Here is a 22500-nt window from a genome sequence, read left to right as displayed (position 1 = left end):
ATGTCAGAATGTTGAACATCTAATGTCATCTGTCACATCTAATCTAATGTGATCTAAGTGACTCTTGGTGCCAGAGATGGTGGATTCAGTATCTCAGAAACTGATCTCCTGGGATTTTCATGCACAACAGTCTCTAGAGTTTACTTAGAATTGAGCGAAAAAACAATAGAACCAATTGATTGATTGAACAAAAAACATCCAGTGAGCGGCAGTTCTACGGGCAGAAATGCAATGCTAATGAGAGAAGTCAGAGGAGAATGGCCTTAAGAAAGACGGGATAGGATGCTTGATGCATTATAATTTAGACATTTGATTAATAATGATTTATAAATGTACAAAAAACATTTTTAGAACTAGTCCTAAGAGACATATTCTATTCTTTGGGTACAGCACTGTTCCTAGGGAACAGCGCTGGGAAGTTCTTGGACTATGAAAGAACTCAACTTCAGACAGGTCAAATCCTGAGTAAGGGGTTTAACCTGCTTCTTTCAGCGATTATCCACTATAGTAGTATCTACAATATCACAGTCCCCTGTTCACAAGATTCACGTGTGATATTTAACAGACGTTTGAAAACTGCTGCATCTTACTGCCAGATACTGCCACAGTACATTAGATCTCTGGTGACAGAGAGGGGCTTTGAACGTTAGCGTGGGAAGTACCTGGAATTTAAAACCTCCCACTTTTCCCTGAAGTATCTCCAGGAGAGGTGTCTCCCGTGGGGGTTCCGGCCCACGTGGATGATGACGTCGATCACGTCCTGATCCGGCACCAGGTCCGAGCTCAGAGAGAGATTCAGGATCCTGGCAGCGAAAGGACAAAAACTTTCCCATCACACTTTACGACAAGGGAGCATGAATTCACATTAGCTCATGCAGTACATCCTGGGGAGCCGTGGGGTGCGCTGATTTTCTGTTTTTGCCTTAAAATAAGCAACCAATTCAAAACTAAGAAAGCAAGGTGAGGTGAGTTAACTGTAATTAACGTAATTAACAGCTTTGATCAATTAAGTGCCTTGCGGCTCTCCAGGACCAGGAGTGAGGACCACTGAGCTAACATGAAATAATTTATATATAAATACTTGTCATTAATTCATGTATTTGTGAACTATTAACTAATGTACTAGTTACACAAATATCTATGCACTACCAAACCATATGATAAACCTATCATTAGTAAACCATTAACAAATACATTAACAGTTTTTTTATTCCAGTATAAACTGACAATAACTAACTGAATGAATTAATGATGTAGAAATACATTAACAAAGCTGTACAGATGAACTTCTCAGTAACGGTTAGTTAGATAACAACTACATTAGTTAATGTCAATTCACGTAACCTTATTGTAAATGGTTATCGACTTTTCTAATGGGGTCTGGAGACAATAATAGAGGAGACATTACACATACCGAACGGCACCGCGCATTGCTGAGAGAATTCACAATAAAGAGCTTTACAAGGCATAATTGCATGCTACAAAAAGCAGCACGTTCTGTCATATTCAGAACTGAAATTACGCACCAGGTTAATGCTCTGCTATGGCCTGAGCCATGACATAATGCAATTACACATTCACTTTCAACCGAGAGGAAATAATTGCTTTTGTTCCCAGTGACATTACGTGTTTTCTGTTTCTGTAAGCTCTTACTAATTAATTAATCATTCACTGCCAACCGCTACTGCCATTATATGATCGGGGCCAGTCCTTCACACAACAATAACAGGATAAAATAGTGGAAAAGCTACTATGCGTTTAATGTAAATGGTAAATGGTCTGTGTTTATATAGTGCCTTTACAATTGATGCTTCTCATTCACCCATTCACACACAAGCACACCAACGGCAATTGGCTGCCAAGCAAGGCAGGAGCAATTGCGGGTTAGGTGTCTTGCGCAGGGACACTTCGACACACCCATGGCCGGCAATCGGCAACCCTCTAGTCAGAATATACAGCAGTACATTTGCAACCAAATGACTGTTCTTACTTCCTGAGCTAAAGTTGCCCCATAAATGATGTTTAAATAAAGGATATGATTGTGTAATGTTATATTTGGCCTCTTCATGGTTCCTCACAACCCAAGAAGAACAAAGTGCATACCCATAACCAGGGATAAGTGGTTATGGGTATGCATAACCAGCTAGAGCTGGTACCTTGCCTGAGCTGTTTCAAAACATAGCTTGAGTGGGTCAAACCGTGTCAAGCTGGTAGCTGGTGTGAACAGGTTTCAAAACCAAGCTTGAGCTGTTTTTTTTTTTTTTTTTCAGCAGCGTCCAACTTGTACTTAAAAAAGAAAGGGTGCACGTTCTTTTCTCCAGCACAGTAAAGCTCTGACAAAGACAGCTCGCTGCTGAAACAGTGGAGATTAAAGAACTGCCTGGGAGAAACATGTGCAACCTTTTTAAGTTTTACTTTCAAGTGTGCGCTTTCTTTTTATCGTTCACTCCATGCTATCTTCCACACATGATATTCTTACAATAGTCCATGATTTCATGACAGAACTGTTTTAAGGGATTATGTTGCTATTTATCCCATTTTGCCTGCTGTGTTTGATACCCAAGCTATTATGCTAAGAAGATCTTCAAACCCGTATCCTCTTTGCATGTTGCTTTGCATTCCATTACTGAACAATTATAACAAGTAACGTTTAACACTTTTTTTGTGACTTTTTTCACTTCGGTTTGCAAACACTTCTTTTGTGTCTCAAAACTCCCGAAGAAAGAATCCGTTCTGCGGTGTGAACTCGCCTGACAGCACCAGCCGATGCTGTTGCGTGAATGCTTAACGCGGTGGAGGGAGAGGAGGAGGACGAAGCAGCAACCATATGCTTTCCTTTGTGAAGCTGGCACTGCGTTATGTCACAGAAATAAATACCGCCAAACTGTTTCACTTTTTCGGACTGCGTTTATCCCAGTTTGTGCTGTAAGACCCGTTGTTTGTGCTACTTTCAATCTTGAGATATCCACAAATAGCTTCACCACTGTGTAGTGCTCATTTATTAAAATAAGAAAATAAATAAAAATTGGATTCATTCTTCATCCCCTCTCCGAGTCTGCTCCTGCATTGCTGCTGTAGGCAACGTAGTAGTGTCCACTGTACTGCAGGACTTAAGACAACACAGGAACAATCCTACTGAATAAGACTCTCCCTCTCTTGGTCATGCAATGGCTAAACATGCACTCCAACACTGCAAACACACACACACACACCCAGGTGATGTTTCGCCCTGCTATAAGAATACATCACACACACACACCCAGGTGATGTTTCGCCCTGCTGTAAGAACACAACACACACACACACACACACATGCAAACACATGCACAAACATGCACCCCAACGCCTGAGGTGATGACAATCCGAAGATCAAAAAACAAACAAAGATGCACAAACAGTAGCAGCTGTGTCACTTCAAGGCAGGGAGGGTGGAGTGGAGTAGACAGTGACAGCAGTGTGTGCTATATCATACATTTCTGACAGAAAACATAGTTTATTGACTGTTTTTTACTTCCCTGCAGTGGTTGCCAAGCCTACTCTATGAATGCTAAATGTTAGACTGTATTGATGGCAATTCTATGAGACTGTATAGCATAAATACAAATAGATTTTTAACATTACTTGTCCACGTGGACATTCAAAGTGAAACTGAGAATGTCTGTCATACTGTCAACAAATTACATTTTTCTCAGTATAGGACGATACTACTGGAGCCTATCCCAGCATGCATTGGGCAAGAGGCAGGAATACATCCAAAAGAGGGTTATTATAATATTGCGTATTTAATTGCAACACCCACAGATGTAACATTAGATAGTTAAAGTTCAGCACATTGGAGTTGGGTGGGGTTGGTGTGGAGTTGGTGTGGAGTTGGTGTGGAGCAGGAGTGGAGCTGGAGTGGAGCTGGCGTGGAGTTGGCGTGGAGCAGGCGTGGAGTTGGAGTGGAGCGTGTGTGGAGTTGAAGTGGAGCGTGTGGAGCGTGTGTGGAGTTGAAGTGGAGCGTGTGTGGAGCGTGTGTGGAGTTGGAGTGGAGCGTGTGTGGAGCGTGTGGAGTTGAAGTGGAGCGTGTGTGGAGCGTGTGTGGAGTTGGAGTGAAGAGTGTGTGGAGCAGGCGTGGAGTTGGTGTGGCATCACAAGCAGACGCTCTGCCAGGTTTGGCGGGCGTCTCGGTGCAGGACTGGCAGACGCGGGCAACGCGTTCACACGGGAAGCGCAACCTGTCCTCATTAGAGCATCCTCGCTGGCGCTCACGCCAATAAAAAACCCCAACCCAAAAAATACATTACCACCATACTTATGCAAATGTATCAAATTCATTGTTCGTGTTTGTCGATGTTGTGCTTCAGCATTTTCAAACCTTATCAAACATTGTTTGACACAATAGCCTTTTGACATTCTATCCCATTATGGAAGGGCATTTTCAGGTATTTGAGCAGTGCAGAATTTGGCCTGTAATAAAAAGATCACCTTTATTTTAATACAAATTTAAGTCATTAAAACATATCGTGCCAGAACCCATGAATGTGTTATACCCTGATCAACGGCAGAACTCATACAGCTCTAATGCGAATGTGCCAAGATAGTTATTTTGTTTTTGAAAATTCGGTTCCGATTTTTTTCTTGTTTCCTCCCATTTCAGTAGCCAATTGTATCCTATCTATTCCAATAGCCTGTGTGTTAGGGATACACCGCCTACACCCCATCTCTCGGCAGCCCGGAGGACGACACGCCTTCTCCAAGCCGCGTCGTCCTGCCCGTGGCCGTGATTCCGAGGCGCCCGGGGTGCTGTTGTACACGGCGATCTCACTAACCCCCCTTGCTGAGTCCTCCCCCCGCCCTCGACGCGGCGAGCCACATGGCACTCCATGTGAGCCCGCCAAACTCAGCTTTGGCAGGACCGGGAATCAAACCTCTGTGTGCAATTGCAACAAACCGATGCCTGCATCAAGGTCTGTTACTTTAGCCGTGAGCCACTGTGGGCGGCTCTGAACATGTCAACATTGTTGAAGGGGCAAAGAAAGTATTTCTGTTCATCACTAACTGGCAACAGTACATTTGTGGTCCAGGAGCTAGAGTACGTCCTGGGCCAGGTAGACAGAGCTACAGTGAATACTGTGAGTCAATCATTAACAGATGCAAGGAAAGGCAAAGCTAATCAGTAGTCACGTCTTGGATGAGCTAGCAGCTAATTTACTACAATGCCAATGCTATTTTCATCATTAGCACTGTACTGCGTTAAGCTGCATTGAGCAAAGAGGAGACCATGGGTAAGCTGATGCAGTTTAGCTCATCATAAATTAATTCCAAAGTGGTCAGGCAATGGCATTCTGATGTGGAGTTCAGGCTGAGGAAGACTAAAGATCAATGACCATACCCTTCTGCATTTCAAAATGAACACAAAAGATGTTTATAGATTCATAAACGGTTGAAATATTCCTGCTGAAATAAACAGCTCAAGCTAGGTTTTGAAACTGCTGGTAGCTGGTTGTCCAGTTCAGACAAGCTTCCAATTCAACATGGTTTAGCTGGTTGACCAGTTCATAACAGCTCCCTGCTCAACATGGTTTATCTGGTTGACCAGTTCAGACCATCTCCCAGCTTGACATGGCTTGACCAGCTCAATCTATGTTTTGAACCAGCTGGTAGCTGCTTGACCATATACCAGCTCAGACAAACTACCAGACCAGCTCATACCCAGCAAGATCAGCTTATGACCAGCTTGACCCGCTAAATTTTCAAGCTGGCATAGCTGGATTTCACAGCAGGGTAGTCAACCTTTTGGATTATATAGGTTATGAAAAATAACAGACAAAGAACAAACAACTCAGTTACACAGACATTATTTTAGAACCTTTTTAGCCATGTAGCCATGCTGAAAGCACAAATATGGTAATGAATATCAAGTAAAAAAAAAAAAATCCACTATGTAATTTGTGTGACTTTTTTATTTGTGTGGATTTTTAATGCATTCAGTGGTGTTTTATACAATATTTTGCTGCCTTGTCTTGTGAAAGGACTTAATGAACCTAATAAGATATAAGTTCACAGTACCATATCTTTGATTTGTTATTTTTGCTCTTTTTACAATATACTCAGTGAGCACTGTAATTGTGTAATAAAGTAAAAATGTTCCTAACAAAGTGCTCAGTGAGTGTACAGCACAACCTTGTTTAAAGAGTCAACAGATAAACCCTTTAGGATTTTCTCACAACCACCTGTGCATTGAAATGTTGGATTTGATTGTTTTTTGCAGCCAAGAAATAATAATAATAATAATAATAATAATAATACAATGATATATATATATATATATATATATATATATATATATATATATATATATATATATATATATATATATAAAGATCTTACGGCAGGTATGTGGAGTCAGATAATGTATAACATACATATATATTCCTCAGCAGAAACAGCTAAAACAAGATGCATAAATCCAGTGCTACTTCACAATGAATGGTATCTGTAGGCTAGCAATTCACTTTGACAAATACATTTTAAGTGCTCCGAGTCTTATCATATCCAATTTATCATTCCATTTATAATAAGGTCTTACTTGTGAAAACCAACCCAATATAATGGCAGTTTCAATATCAGTAGCCTCATTCCGGAATGATAAGTGAGAAACATCATTGACACCAGCCTGCAACAGAGAGCGTCAAAGAAACCCCAAGGCACTTATTTGGTAGGCACTTAAACACCTTGTCTGTTCATAGAAGTTTTATAGCATATTTCTACACTCACTGTATTGTCTTCCCAAATCACTCTAGGAAAGCATTGAAATGTGTGAAGTGGATGTAGACTTCTACAGCACAAAAGAAATTACAAATGGCCTCCCACAACTTTGCTTTGCTGCATTTATGTTTTATAACACTGCATTATGGGAAAGGGCATGCTGAAACACAGGGCATGAGGCAGCGGTGGAGGGCAGTGACCTTGTTGTGCTATCCCAGAATGCCCTCTCAAGGCCTGCACTTACCGGTTCAGGAGGAAAGCATTGTCACTCATAGCCTAACTTACCAGTTAAGGAGGAAGGCATTGTTGCTCATAGTCTCACTTACCGATTCAGAACGAATGTGTTGTTACTCATGGCCTACACTTACCTGTTCAGGAGGAAGGCATTGTCACTCAGAGCTTACCAATTCAGGAATAAGGTGCTGTTACTCATGGCCTCGTTTACCGGTTCATAGTCTCACTTACTGGTTCAGAAGGAAGGCACTGTTACTCATAGCCTCACTCACCGGTTCAGAAGGAAGCCACTGTTACTCATAGCCTCACTCACCGGTTCAGTAGAAAGGCACTGTTACTCATAGCCTCACTCACCGGTTCAGAAGGAAGGCACTGTTACTCATAGTCTCACTCACCGGTTCAGAAGGAAGGCATTGTCACTGCAGGTCAGGGCCTCCAGCAGGACCTTCTTCTCGGAGATGGCGGAGGTGGAGTGAAACTTCATCCAGATGAACTCCCACACGTCCTCGTCCATCAGAGACACACCCGTGCAGTAGACAATGTCCCTCACGTTGGGCGGGATCCTGCCAGAACATCAATCTTCATTTTTTTTTTGCTTGATGTAACAGAGGTATGGAGAAAATAGAAACTCTCCTTTGCTCACTACCTATACATATCATCATTCCCCCTCACAAAGAAAAGCAGCTTTAGTTATTTTAACTTTTAAGTTGGTAAGTTTATTTACCGACATTGACCGAGAGTCGTAAGGTTGCCGGTTTGATCCCCCACCCTGTGTGTGTAAAAGTCTTCCTGAGCAAAACACCTAAACCCCAATTGCTCTGATCTTGAGCTGGTTGGTGCCTTGCATGACAGCCCATCGCCGTTGGTGTGTGAGTGTGTGTGTGAATGGGTGAATGGGTGAATGAGGGCATTTATAGAAAAGTGCTTTGGATAAAAAGCGCTATATAAATGCAGTCCATTTACCATTTATTTTGGTGACTGCTGCATTTAAACGTGATTCATAGTCGATGATATGTTAATATAGTGGCCTGACAGCAGGCATAGAACATACAGTGATTCAAATATTCTACTAAACATCTGATTCAAGATCAGTTAAGTAAAGTCTGTATTTCTCCGATAAAATAATATTTATGTTCCAAAAGTGTTATTTGATTCATGAAAGAAGTTTGGAACAAGAACAGCATGTAAAATATTTTTGCCCAATTTAGTTTCACTCTATGACAGTGAAGTAACCATGAATGAAACATTTCACACAATTCCTTTGCTATTTTTCATAAGTAAAACGAGCATTTGTCTTTTGTAGAATCGCATCTTTGTCACCGTTTCAATGACTTATCTTTGCAAGATAACGTACATATCTTCTTGTCAAATTGACATATAAATGAATAGCCTATGCTGACGCAATGCATGCAATCTAGTTATGTTCCTGCTCTCTTTGGAGAACAACCACGCCAGGGCTGCTGATTCATGATTTGCAAGGCATCATGAATCATACTCAGTGACATGAATCTTTAACCAAACAAACGGTTCCAGCTGCAGTTTTACAATATAAGTGAGCAGAGTCAAACTGCCATAACAGTGCACATGCTGAGCTCATGGGAGTAGCATTAATCACAGCCTACTGCTCTGTCATTACAGTTTGAAAAGTTTAGAACCCTGTCGTGACAGTTTGAGAGGTTCAGAGTCCTGTCATGACATTTTGCGAGATTCAGAGCCATATCATGACAGTTTGAGAGGTCTACTGAATGGCTGACATTAACCAAACAGCTGACTTTATTATTTTCTACTTTGCTCAAAGTAGAGAGGGATCAATGTATATGTTCCTGTGTCAATGAAGGGTCATGACACCCACCCTAGCACCTACAGAACACTCTCATTAAAAATGGTTCCAAAGGGAACCCTGCGATTCCATAGAAGAACCCTATCTAGTTATTTGTCTGGCAAAATGGTTCTTTGTCTGCAAGCTTTCACACTTCACATCTATTCCATAAAGACTGACAAAAGGGTTCCTCTATGGCAGGGGTGTCAAAGTTTGACACCCCTGCTCAATGGAGACAAGCCAAAGAACCCTTTTTCTGACAATGCAGGCCTCAGTATTGCTTAGAGAAAAATTAACCAAGACCATTTATTTGACCCAAAATAAAGCCCACAAACATAAACAACCCCCCCCCCCCCCCCCCCCGCAATGTGATTTAGCACAATCCACTGGAGTGTGAACATGTAAACAAAACAAATGAATATAGAACAGGCAGGCGAAGACAGTCACACAAAGATGTGTGCACAGGGTCTGTAAAATTTACAAATTTAATTAAAAGTTGTTTAACCAAATACAAATCTCACTTTAATCCCTCGGAATGGTGGCAATGACCCAAAACCGGACTGTGCATAATCTGTTATGGCACAAAGGTGATAACCGATGTGTCGCTCTAATCTTAGGATGCAACGGTGTCGCCAAGCCTGGTCATAATCTCATTTCCACAGCAGAGTGTGAGAAAAACAAAACAAACAAACAAAAATATACATACAGTTGTGATGTATAACCAAAGCCAGGGCTGAGGCAATTATTAAAATAGCACTAAAGCTCTCCTATAATATGTCTCAGAAATAAAACAATCACAGTTGTTCTATTATAATTTTTTATGTATGAATAAATGGCTCAAATGTAATAGCACTATGCAATTACTGTTGCTTAAGTGATTAATAAATCATCCAGCAGGAGATACTGTTGCTAAGTATGATATAATGCTGTCCTATGACGGCAGGTTCAGACCGAAAAACTCAAGGTTACAATAAATCTCAGTTTTAGCAATCATCGCAACAGTGAATATTTTAAACTTTGTAGTTTTTAGGGCACCACAGCCCTCTTAGAAACACTTTTATGATCATTTCTAAATGTGGATACAGCATTATCAGCGTACTTTTAATGCACTTTATTTATAACTTCTATAAACCCAGAGTAAGTTAAGCACTCGCTTAATCACACTAAGCCTTGTTCATTTAAGCATTCAACAATTTCAACTGTAAAAACAGATTATGCTGTATAAACAGTGAATCGCAGCTTCTCAGCATCTTAGTCACCAATGAGACTTTGATAAAAATGGGAATTAAAAGCATTAAAAATCAAAATAATTGGACAATGACACCAAACATACTGCTAAAGCAACCTAGGAGTTTTTCAGCGCCAAAAAGTGGAATGCTCTTGGCCAAGTCAATCACCAGACCTGTCCCATTGAACATTTCACTTTCTGAAGATAAGACTGAAGGCCATATATGAAGGGCATGTACTGTATGTACAATGAGGTGATGTACAAATCAAATCAAGAAAAAATATGTCTTATGGCCCAAATATTATGGAGTTGTCCATACGTATTTTCTAGTTTGTCACCCCAGTCATGTACCCCATGGCTTAAACAAAGAAACACAGCCCTACACGCACGCACACGCACACGCACACGTACACACACACACACACACACACACACAGTTCCCTACAAACCTTTAGCATTTCAATTCTGTTCACTCTGTGAATATCCAAGGTTAGCTCAGAAACTTTGATCTTTTGACCGGTGCATTGGAATCCAATTTCAGCACCAAGTAACACAGTTTTTTTGATGATCTGATTCCAGTGCTGAGTAACACTTAATGGTCACTGAAGTAAACACATCTACACAATGTGCCCCATTGGCTCTCTGAGAACTGAAGCCCGCTGGAACACTGAGTCAGGGACAGGGTGATTACTTTTCAAAGTCAGTAATTACCAGGGTTAGCGAGTGTGGAGTAAAAGATTATAACTTATAAGTTCTAGTCTGTTGGCTCTGTAGACCTTAAAAGTAATTTATTTTTTTGATCAAAAACAGCCTCCAAGAAAGCTGCTATTTAATCCTTTGCCTGAATCTCACTGAAATAACGGCTTACCTTGTTTGAGTCAATATAATTCCAGGCACATTGTCCCACTGGTTTATTGATTAAAATGACTTTTTGCTGATAATTTTATATGTAATCATTTTTTAAGGAGATACTGAATTATTTACAGATGTGCCATTTGCTATGCGTTCCTCCAAAGCCTTGCTGTCCATAATGCTATCCAGTATTTGTCCTCAGTGAAATGGAGGATTTTAGACTGCTGGACAGACAGACACATCCATATGTAATGGCCTCGAGCTCTCTGGATACTAGGCAGCACAGCAGATTGTGTTTTGAAAGCAGCACAGATGAGGATGTTTACTTCCATTGGAAATTCCATTCTCTGTATGCACAGTAATTTTATTCAAATAACAGTGGCAAGTTACAGTAGACTAGTTTTCTTATAAAACATCCAGCATCCATTTTATGCTGCTGAGTTATGAAACAAATCTGGCAGACATGACACAAAAACACACACTCACGCTCACACACACAGACACTATGCAATTCAGGTAAGCCCAAAGACATGTCTACACTTCAGTCCAGCAATATTTTTAAATGATCTCAGCAGCTAAAATTTCTCAAAAGTTCAAACCATAATGTCGTCAGATTGCACCATTGCCCAAACCATAGCTTCATTTTCACATCTTTTTAACTTGAGCAATATTCCTTGTGAGGTGAAGGCACATGCATCACAGCCCAGAGCATTCTCCGTTTCAAAGTGAGCTGGCCATTATGGCCATTATGCTCTGCAACAGCAGCTCAAAAACCTCTCACTGTCAGCTCATCTCAGATAAGTATGCACACACAGTGCACTAAATAGCGCACACTTCAATGCCCCGGTCAGGTTATTTCAGCACTTCACCCCCAGGACACCTGCTGCACATTAGCCGCCTCTAAAATCAAAATGGACGCCAAAGACATTAAACTTTTATGGGATGTTCATCCTCGAGTCTCCCATTAAGGCACAGCTTCACAGATAAGGGGGGGAAGTGCCCTGAGGGCCAGAGGTCCTGTGTTACGGACAGGAACCGACGCCCCGACAGCATTATTAAACTGCGCTGATACCAGGAGAAACCTCCCACAGAGACGCAGACTACGCCATTAGCCCGAGGTCAGAATGTGCTAAAGTACTGCAGTGGTGCTTCACTGACACTATTCCCTCAGGCCTAATTTAAACAATGAGTTATCTGCAGCATGGCTTTATCGTTAAGTGCCTTGTTATCTTTGCCATTGGATGTTTTTTTTTTCTGCCGTCAATACAGGGGTGAGGGCTAAAGTGCAAGCCCAGAATCATATTCCACATATTCCAGTAACGGTTTTGGGCCTTGCAGCCGTGTGGCTGTAGAGTCTTTAAAATGCTCTGGGGAGTGTAGAAATGTTTGAGCCCTAGAGAGTCAGTTTTGCTCTGCTTTTGAGCACTTGCTCAAAACCCTTGCTCTACTAGGAACAGAGATCCTATGAATTTGAACAAATTTACAGGAGCTTGCACGTGCTTTCAGTTAAAAAAAACAAAAAACATTGGTATAATGAGCACACTTTAGCACCGCAATTTAGTTTGGAGGAAGAAAACTATAATTATACACTGTCGTAACCGTAACCGTAAAGTTTTCCGAACCCCGCACAACCTATAATTCACCAGTTCCACAGGCATAGAGTTGCAGTTCATCATTATATGGGACTGTCAGAGGGAGATTACCACAGAGCTTTGGACCCTCAACATCCAATAGGATGCCAGAGATTACCATGGGCATTATCACAGGAGTATTATGGGAACACATATTGTCAGGGGGGGCTGCTGGATGGCTCAGATGATCAGGTACCGAATCCAGACCATTGTAGTGAAGATCCAGGGCACTGTGGGCACACCGACCATGCCTGGTCGACCCGATACAGCCAGTGCATCTCTGGATATCATAACGCAAGCAGATTTGCATATTGATATGCTGGAGGCTGGCTGCTATGAAGGAGGAGGACAGGACCGCAGGACTGCACGGGCAAGGGTTCAACAGTTCTAGCAGTTGCCCAACATATGCTGGTAAGCACCAGGTAAAGATTTCCTTCCAGCTATGGCTATTAACATAGGATTGAAGTGCTTCCAAACTGTGAAACTGCTTCTTTCCCAGATACAGTACATTTGTTCAGAACGATTGCTTAGTGCACCACAGGACAAAAGGTCTGCAGTCTGTCAGGAATTTAACTCCCTGGTTCTAGTATTTATTTATGTGGAGTCTGTTTAGGTTCTCATTCAAAGTCTCTGACTGAGCATAGCTAACCTGACAGCAAAACAAACCTGCTGGATTATGGTCCTCATGGAGCAGACGCATTTCCACGGTTAAAAGTTCCAAGGGGGCACATATTATTAATTCATGTGAAACCCTGAATTAACTATGACCGGTAATTAACTGTGAATAACCACATTTATAATACATGCAGTGCCTATTAAACAAACTGCTTTCAGACCGCTGTCCTCATGTGACTTCTAGTTAATCCCTCAACGGTGCTGAAGTCGTAACACACCACAAAGAATCGAGCGCTCACTCTTGTATAAGAATAATGAAAAATAATAACATTTTGATAGACACAAGGGCACTGTTTTCATTTAGAAAAGAACAGAAACCTTTTTAAAGAGGTTGTGAGAAAAAGAGGCTTGTTTACCTGTTTTTATTGCTGGATATCCAGTCGGAGATGAGTGCCACGGCTTGCCGGTGACAGTGCTTGTTGCCAAAACTGCAGGCCAACATGATGACTTCTCTCTGCATCTCCCTGGAGCAGATCAGAGGACAGCACTCAATCACTGCCCTTATACCCCCCTTCCACACACTTCTGAGTCCCTGTGTTCCATCTGCACTTTGTTGTAAGTCGCTCTGGATAAGAGTGTCTGCTAAATGCCTGTAATGTAATGTAATGTAAAGTCAGAGACAGCTAATGGTAAATGGTAAATGGTTGGCATTTATATAGCACCTTTATCCAAAGCGCTGTACAATTGATGCTTCTCATTCACCCATTCATACACACATTCACACACCAACGGCGATTGGCTGTCATGCAAGGCACCAACCAGCTCGTCAGGAGCATTTGGGGGTTAGGTGTCTTGCTCAGGGACACTTCGAGACACCCAGGGCGGGATCGAACCGGCAACCCTCCGACTGCCAGACAACTGCTCTGACGGCCTGAGCCAATGTTGCAGCTGCACATTCAAGAGCGGAATCTTAAATGGCAGTTTTTGCAGTTATGCAACACGTCTTGTCTCTCAAACGCAGCCAACTGAATTGATGAACTCATCTGTTTTTATTTATGCATTGATAATCATATTTCTATGCTCTTCAGAATGTTTTGAGCTGGTAGTCAACAAGGAGACCAGTAAAAAAAACAAATTCAAGCACTTAAGTAAAAAAAAAAAACTAAAACATTATTTCATTATTGCAGGGGCTGCTGGGTACAGTAGTTAACTCGGTAAAAGTGCCACTTATGGCACCATGACTGAGCACCACGGTCTTGGATCGAATCCGGACCGTGCCAGTGCCGATTGGCCAGTAGACCCCCATGGCGGCACGTGATTGGTGGGATTGGCGCCCAGGCTAGAAAGGGATCTGAGTCTCATCACTGTGCAAATCCGACTCACAGGCGGTGGTGTGATAAGAGCTGATGCATGGAGAGAGCACACTTGCCTTCACTCTCCCAAATTAAAAACGGAACATTCAAAAGTAATACAAATACAGCTTGTACAATTGCAATTACAAGTAAAGAAAGTTCTATAAATAAAGTATCTGTATGAAGTTGCAATGCCAATATCATACTGATGTGTACTGATGACAACAATGTGCTGTATACACACATTATTACACTATATAGTACCCACATCTGTACTTGATGTACCAAAGTAATTGAACAGGTATCATTTCTACTTCATATATCATGGGGCCATACAATACTAAGAAGGAAAACACTTTACAATAAGGTACATGGTTTGGCATTAACTAATGTAGTTGTTAACATGAATTAACGATGAACAAATAAGCAAAGCTGTACGGATGAACTAACTCAGTAGTTAGTTAGTTAGTTAGTTAACAACTACAATAGTTAATGCCAATTCATGTAGCCATATTGTGTTACCAAAACGTGATTTAAGATGAGACTGGTGTCAGGACGCACTCTGTCTGATAGGCCGCCTGCATGATGGAACTGTTGGAGGAGGAGCTTGGCCAGCCCATCCTGTGGTACATGGGAGCCACCTGTCTCAGCACGTAATCCTGTAAACACACAACATGCACACCCATCAGAAACACTTCAGCACATAATCCTGTTAACACACAACATGCACACCCATCAGAAACACTTCAGCACATAATCCTGTAAACACACAACATGCACACCCATCAGAAACACTTCAGCACGTACTCCTGTTAACACACAACATGCACACCCATCAGAAACACTGTGTGCTCAGCAGGACTCTGCACACATTTAAAAACATAACTCCAGCAAATAAACCTGCTCATTTACCAAGCACTGTCAGTTCAACCTATACTGCGTTCGGAGTAAATGTACAGTACTGCGCAGAAGTCTTAGGCCCCCAAGACTTTATTATATATATATATATTTTTTTTTTGTGTTAGTATATATTTGAGATTTCCAAATATTCATTTTCCAAAAGATTAAATTTTACAGAGACATTTTTGTATTTAATTTTAAAAAGTAACATATTACTATAAGCAATAGACTACTTTCTACATACATTACATTACATTATTGGCATCTTGGCAGACGCTCTTATCCAGAGCGACATACAGTTGATTAGATTAAGCAGGAGGCAACCCTCCCCTGGAGCAATGCAGGGTTAAGGGCCTTGCTCAAGGGCCCAATGGCTGTGCAGATCTTATTGTGGCTACACCGGGATTAGAACCACCGACCTTCCGTGTCCCAGTCATTTACCTTAACCACTACGCTACAGGCCGCCCCGCACATAAAAACTTGATCAAGGTTGTCAGAAGAGAGCAGAAGCAAGGAGCCAACACAAGTCTGCAGAAGAACTGTGGCAAGTTCTCCAACATGCTTGGAACAACCTCCCTGTTGTCTTATAGAACTGCAGGACAGCGTTGGCAATCTCAGAGAAGTGATGCAGTTTTAACGCTGAAGAGTGGTAAAAAAAAATATTGATTTGATTCAGTTTTTAACTATTCTGCCAAATTACTAAAATGTAATGTAAAATGTATAGTATTTAGGACCTTTCATTGAATTATTTTTGAAAGAATCTTATCTATGCAGAATGTTATACAGGTGCCTAACACTTTTGCACAGAACTGTGCATCTGGGCATGAAGAAGTGATCAGTTGAGATTCAGTGGTGGGCACAGAGCCTAAGATCAAAGTTGAGAGTACAGAGAATGCCGCAATTAAGATGGGATGTGATTACTGTGCGGGGGAGATAAGGCTAAAATGTCTGGGACGTAATCCACAAAATGAACGTTTTCCTCACACAAATCTAAACTCAATTTCCTGTATCTGATCTTACATAATCACCGAGAGATCATGAGTCAGCCTTTCCCAAAAAAGATATTCAATTAACTACACACTAGAGATATCTACACTGAAGAAGTGGCAAGTAATAAAAATAATGTTTCTATCTTGTGCAAAATGGGATTTTTACGGTGCGACAGCATGACGAGTTTGCGAAATTAAAGGAATAAGGGGCTGTAATGGCGATGACAGTGCTGAGTGTAACACACAATCGTATTTCATCTCAAATGTGTTAATAAATGATGCAGACACAGGCCCTGATGCACCTTTTAAAACAGCCTATTGAGCCTTTTACCTTTTAAAACTATTCGATTTTTCATTAGTTAATGTATTTGTTGGCTATAAACGTATTTATTTGCTACATGGATATTTATACATTAGAAACCATATGATAATCTTATAATTTGTTAACAATTAACTAGTAGTACAAATAAATAAACAAAGCCAAATGGATTAACCTCTCAGTAGTTAGTTGGCTAATGCCAATTCATGTACACTTTTTGTCAAGTGTTACAACCTTAAAAACCTTTTTGTAAAGCGTGTAAAGTGTTACAACCTTAAAAACCTTATTGTAAAGCGTGTGAAGTGTTACAACCTTAAAAACCTTATTGTAAAGTGTTACAACCTTATTGTAAAGTGTGTAAAGTGTGCAACCATTGTATTTTACCATTTGTGTTACCATTTTGTGTGTACCAGTGTATATAAGATCATGGGAATTGACACATACGGTATGACTGCATATGATTATGTTTATGCAAGAGAGTGCATACGAGTGTGTGTGTGTGTGTGTGCATATATGTGTGTATTAAATATGCATAATACACACATAAAAACATAAAAAGCATAAAACTTACAAACTGGAGTCAGTGTTTATTCATCCACAACAAATTCACCAGCTGGTTTTGAAATTAAATTAATGAATAAATTAATATTGTTATAATATTAGAATTTTAGAATATTTTGTGGATAAACGTGTAATTTTGTGTTGTACTTCATTTGACTAAACTTAATACCAGTACAGTACACAGAATTTCACAAGGAAGGGAAAGGCTGGCATTTTTATGATCAGTAAAGACATTTTAAACATTTGACCAAAACCTAATGGACTGCACAAAACCTACACTGATCTCCGTAAAAGGAACCCTTTAGAGTTCTTTATGGAACCCTCTATCATAGGTGTGAAGCCTGAAGCCTCCTTGACTAAGAATCCTTGAACTAGATATGGTTCTCCTACAGAATCACAGGGCTCCTTTTGGAGCCATTTTGCGTGAGAATGTTTGAGGTCAGAGGTCAGAGGTCAGGATGTTCATAGAGTCGGGGTTGACCTACACTGAAGATGCTGTACTCCTCGGTGCGGTCCAGGAGCTTGTCCAGCTGGTAGAGGGAGCGGCTGGCTGCGTGCCAGGGCAGGAACTCCCTCTCCTGGGGCAGGTAGCAGATGATCTCCAGGGGGATGTTCTGGGGCAGGTACCCTGCTCTGGGGAGAGGGGGAGGGGGGGAGGAGACCTCAGCATGCTGGGGGCTGTAAGCACAGCCTGGTACCGTGTACAGCAGGGATCACCAAATCTGGCCCTCCAATCCAAATCCAGCCCTGGTTTTCTTTTCTCCTGGGTAATTAGCTGAACAATTAGTGCTACTGATTGGCCAGACTGTCTTCACACCTGTCTTCCAGGAGTGAAGACAGGAATTCTCGGCCCTGGGGCACTGTGATTGGATGATCGCTGGTGTACATAGTACTCTCTATCACATCGCATCTTGTTTTCATTTTTCCTCCCGTGGCACACTTTCCAAATTTACACAATCCCATGGCACAGCGCTCTCAAAAGCGACTGCCGTACTGACGTTGATGTGATGAGTAATGTGTGAAAGCGTAAATCTTCTTAATTAAGTCATATGCATTATACAACACACACATAAATACAAAATAAATGTGTCATATGGTATTTACAATTATTTCCTCATAGATCATGTTGAGACCTGAGAATTAACAGGATCCTTTTTTCTGTTTCTACAGTTCTGAGATAATGAGCTTTAAGGTTTTTGTCAGTTCATTGGTTTTAACACTTAGAACTTCATAAAACCTGGAATAACACTCAGGTTTTAAACATTTCACATTATTCTTAACACCACACTTACAAAGAATGATAAATACAATATATATTTGCAAACTTGTTTTTGACAAACATGACATTGGGGCAATCATCTGGGGCTCGTTTCAGGAAAGTTGCGACGTGTGAACTGAGATCTGCGAGATGCAACAGATTTCTCCTGCTGTTTTTGGAGTGTTTCACGAAGAAACTTTTTCATTTGTGCACAGCATTAGTGCTCCTCAGCAAAGTGGGCTAGCCATGGGTGCCAGATGCCGATAAATGGTTGTGTTATTTGAACAATTACGTCCATCTGGTACAGTTAATATCATAGCCTACACTTTGTAGTAACGTTAGGTGTTTTGTTATTTGTAATATCAAAATTATACGTAACACTGTCACCTAGGCGCCATCAATTAGTAACATCACCTGTGACGAAGCGGTGACCAAAATCGCAGTTGCTTCAAATGTAACTGTTGTGTGTGTTCCCAGTTTATTGAACCGCAATCTAACAGCATCCTCTGTAGGTGGTATCACATAGGCTATGACTTTTGTCATAGCTATTTTTACCGAGTGGTAGCCTACTCATATCTACACACAACCATGTGTGTGTTCTCAGTCAGTGCATTGACTGGAATTTGTAAACTACCAATTGCATGAAGGTCTTTTGGGAGACCAAGTAGTGCGGGATTTCACTTGACTACTGTGATGGCCTCGCATACGCTTTACGGGCGTATCTAGACGAATGTGCCCGAAAACCCCAAGAAAACGATTGCTTGGAGCTGTCAACTCTTACGAGAAAGATGTTTAGAAAAATATGCCTGAAGTACTTTTTCTGAACGAGGTCCCAGGGAGTAGAGGCTATTTAAAACACACTTTCTTTGTACTTTCCAGAAGTAAATGGTTTAAAATAATTAAAGTGTAGCCTACCACTTTAGGATGCAGATCTTTTATTATTTCCGGAGCTTGTCTATGCAGCCTATCTGCATTATCAGAGGAAAAGGCATACTTGCGAGGGAGAAATTGGTTTTGCGAAAGGTATGTAGTCGTCGCAGGTTTATGTACGATTCGCAAGTGACAAATTTTCCTGAAACGAATATTGCGATCTTTGAGTGAAAATCCTCGCAAATCGCTTTCGTGAAACGAGCCCCAGGATGGTAAATCCAACTAAACCTACATGTCTATGTCTACATGGATGGGTGTACAGTATGTATATGTATGTGTATGCGTGTGTGTGTACATGCGTGCTTGTATGTGTGCATAGGTGCATTCATTTGTAAATAATGTAACCATGTATATGGATCAATGGCAACATGGGAATTTATATAATTTAAACGTCTTTTTTATATAACGTTTTTATGTTGTCCTTCATCCTTATTGCAATCTATATGCAAAGTTATATCCCTGCAGGTCAATGTCAGATAATGTTTTCACAGTAAACAACTCTCTATGCTTGTTTATTTTAATAATGCCTTATTAAATATCACCCAGTGTTATTCTACATGCTCTCTAGCTCTGCTGCAAAGGGAATCAGCTGTTGTTAATTATGGCTATGAACATCATAATTCCACTTCCCGTTTTGCTGCAGAAATCAAAGGAATACACCCATGAAACTCTAAATGAAATTCTTTGAAACAAAGGGATAAACATATTTTTCCACCAAAAATCTGAAAAACACCAAGATGGCTTCAGGCACAGTGCTGTATGAAAGCACACAAATGATCTCCCATCTCGTTTGAGGTGTCTAAAAACCAGAAGCACGCAACGAGCTGGGAGATTTCTAACTTAACTGCAGTGAAACTCGTCATTACGGGCACTTATTTGCCAGGTGAATATAGTAAGAATGACTTTGGCCTTCTTTTCTGTGATTTTTGGTCTCTGGGCAACAATTAGATTCACAAACAGGCATATTACTTTACATTTTATAAGGTGGTCAAGGCCACTTATTTGCATGAACAAAAATGAGTGGACTAGCTAATGAGGCAGCTATCGACTCTACCACCTACCCTCTCAGTCATAACAAGGCAAGAAAAGCATTGGGGTTCGCTAGTTACTTTAATAACAAAATAATACAAAATATCTAAAATCCTACTAATCGGTCTGACTCTTAGCTAAAGGTTTTATAACAGCTTTATAGCATGCCCTTCTGTGCACCACCGGACAGATCGAGGTTCTTTAGGCCTTTAATAAATACACCGTGTACCAGGGAGAGTTCAACCACGCAAGGCCAGGCCTGGAAAGCCTAGGAATTGTCAATAGTGATTTTAACCGCTGCTTACTGTACTGTTCAATTCAGCTCAATACTAATGGCTCCGTTGCACAACATTAACTCCCAGACATTATGAATGAGCACGTAAACCCCCACCCTGACGCAGACACCATTTTCACTGCCAATGAGAGTGTAATCTGAAAAAAACATCACAAATACTTTACCCAACAACGGATGATATCGTTTTAGGTTTCTAATACAGCACAAGTTGTTGTTATTGTTATGGTACATACTGCACCTTTAACCCATTATGTAAAAATAGACCCCCCTTTTACCTGCCCATAATCACAATGAAATGTGGGAAACTAGTTAGTTTGACAATATTTTTTAGGGCTGACTGTAATTTCATCATCTTGTTTGTGTATTTTGAGAATTAATCTATAACATAATTTACATGTTTGCATTTTAAAAATGGCCTATAAATAAAATGGAGAAACTTGAGATTTTGACAGACAAACAAATCAGCAAATTTGGCCAATGAAATAGGATAACAATGGTGAAGACCATAGTATTTACTTTTATTTAAAGTCCTGACACTTGAACTTCACTGACTGATACTGACACTGTCAGCTTTCAGAGACAGCAGGGAGAATATGTTCATTAAAAATAAAAATACACTGCGTGCTCACGTCATGGCCTGTGGATCACAGGTACTTTAAATTAGTTCATTATTTATGCGCGCATCTGCACAACTTTTAGAAAAATGAGCCATACTACTCTGGCGAAGGTGTAAACTTGGTTATTAAATTTGTTTGGGCAGCAGGGCACATCCCGAAGTGTGGGAGCGATTAGCCACGAAGCGCGAGACTAAGGGCGGTATCTTTCAGCATGTGACATCTCGACACGCAGAAATAAGTGTTAATGAAGCACGCAAGGCATATGAGCAGACAGACAGACTCTCAGTCAACACTGTCTGAAGCTCCAGACGTACTCTCATCCCTCCGCGTTATTTTTGGATTATCTGCCTTTTCAGCCTTCTACCTCCCTCCCATGGCCAGAACACCAGTCTTCATTCCCTAACCCTTTTCCAATAGCATAGTAGCATAGTGGTTAAGGTACATGACAGGGACCCACAAGGTCAGTGGTTCAATCCCCGGTGGAGCCACAATAAGATCCGCACAGCCGTTGCGACCTTGAGCTAGGCCCTTAACCCTGCATTGCTCCAGGGGAGAATTGTCTCCTGATTGTCTCCTGCTTAGTCTAATCAACTGTACGTCGCTCTGGATAAGAGCGTCTGCCAAATGCCATTAATGTAATGTAATGTAATGTACACTGCGATCCAACGGATATCTCCCATTTTATTCTCTAGCCGTTGCTTTGGATATTTTTTCTGCATCCATATTTAGCTTTCCACCTCATCCCTAACAGAGCTTGATGGTTTTGCACTGATGAACTTCATAATCGTACCCTAGTTGTATAATTAGTATTGTCTAAGCTGACTGCCAAATGACTGCCGACCAGTGAGTGACTACAGGGACACCTGGAGGATAACTGTTGAACTGCAGTTTGAAACCCACGTGGGCAGGCGCTGGGAATGCTCTCCAGAACCTAATTTGATCCAAACCATGCATAAGGATTCCTTTAAGAATCAAATGGATATGCCAGTTCAATAAAGGCATTTAATTAATTCCTCCTCCTCCTCAAAGATCCTTATTGAATTTAGCTCAATGTTATACCTGTGACATTATTCTCTGCATTTATAAATTAAATGTTACTTCTTATGGCAACACAAGAAGAG

At 41.0% G+C, this 22500-nt stretch overlaps 1 protein-coding gene across 1 annotated transcript in view; it reads right to left on the bottom strand.

Annotated features, from left to right (window-relative positions):
• Window positions 1-22500, bottom strand: part of LOC133135343 (thyrotropin-releasing hormone-degrading ectoenzyme-like) — a 127064-nt gene that overhangs the window by 5941 nt on the left and 98623 nt on the right. The window contains exons 13-17 of the mRNA XM_061252272.1: window positions 17736-17883; window positions 15043-15140; window positions 13546-13653; window positions 7380-7547; window positions 663-803 (exon numbers count right to left, since the gene is read on the bottom strand). Coding sequence (XP_061108256.1) covers window positions 663-803; window positions 7380-7547; window positions 13546-13653; window positions 15043-15140; window positions 17736-17883 — 663 coding nt within the window. The remainder of the gene's footprint in view (window positions 1-662; window positions 804-7379; window positions 7548-13545; window positions 13654-15042; window positions 15141-17735; window positions 17884-22500) is intronic.

The sequence above is a fragment of the Conger conger genome, chromosome 8 (assembly GCF_963514075.1).
Source record: "Conger conger chromosome 8, fConCon1.1, whole genome shotgun sequence".
In the NCBI taxonomy this organism is placed as follows: domain Eukaryota; kingdom Metazoa; phylum Chordata; class Actinopteri; order Anguilliformes; family Congridae; genus Conger; species Conger conger.
This window is presented reverse-complemented; position numbering and strand designations above follow the sequence as displayed.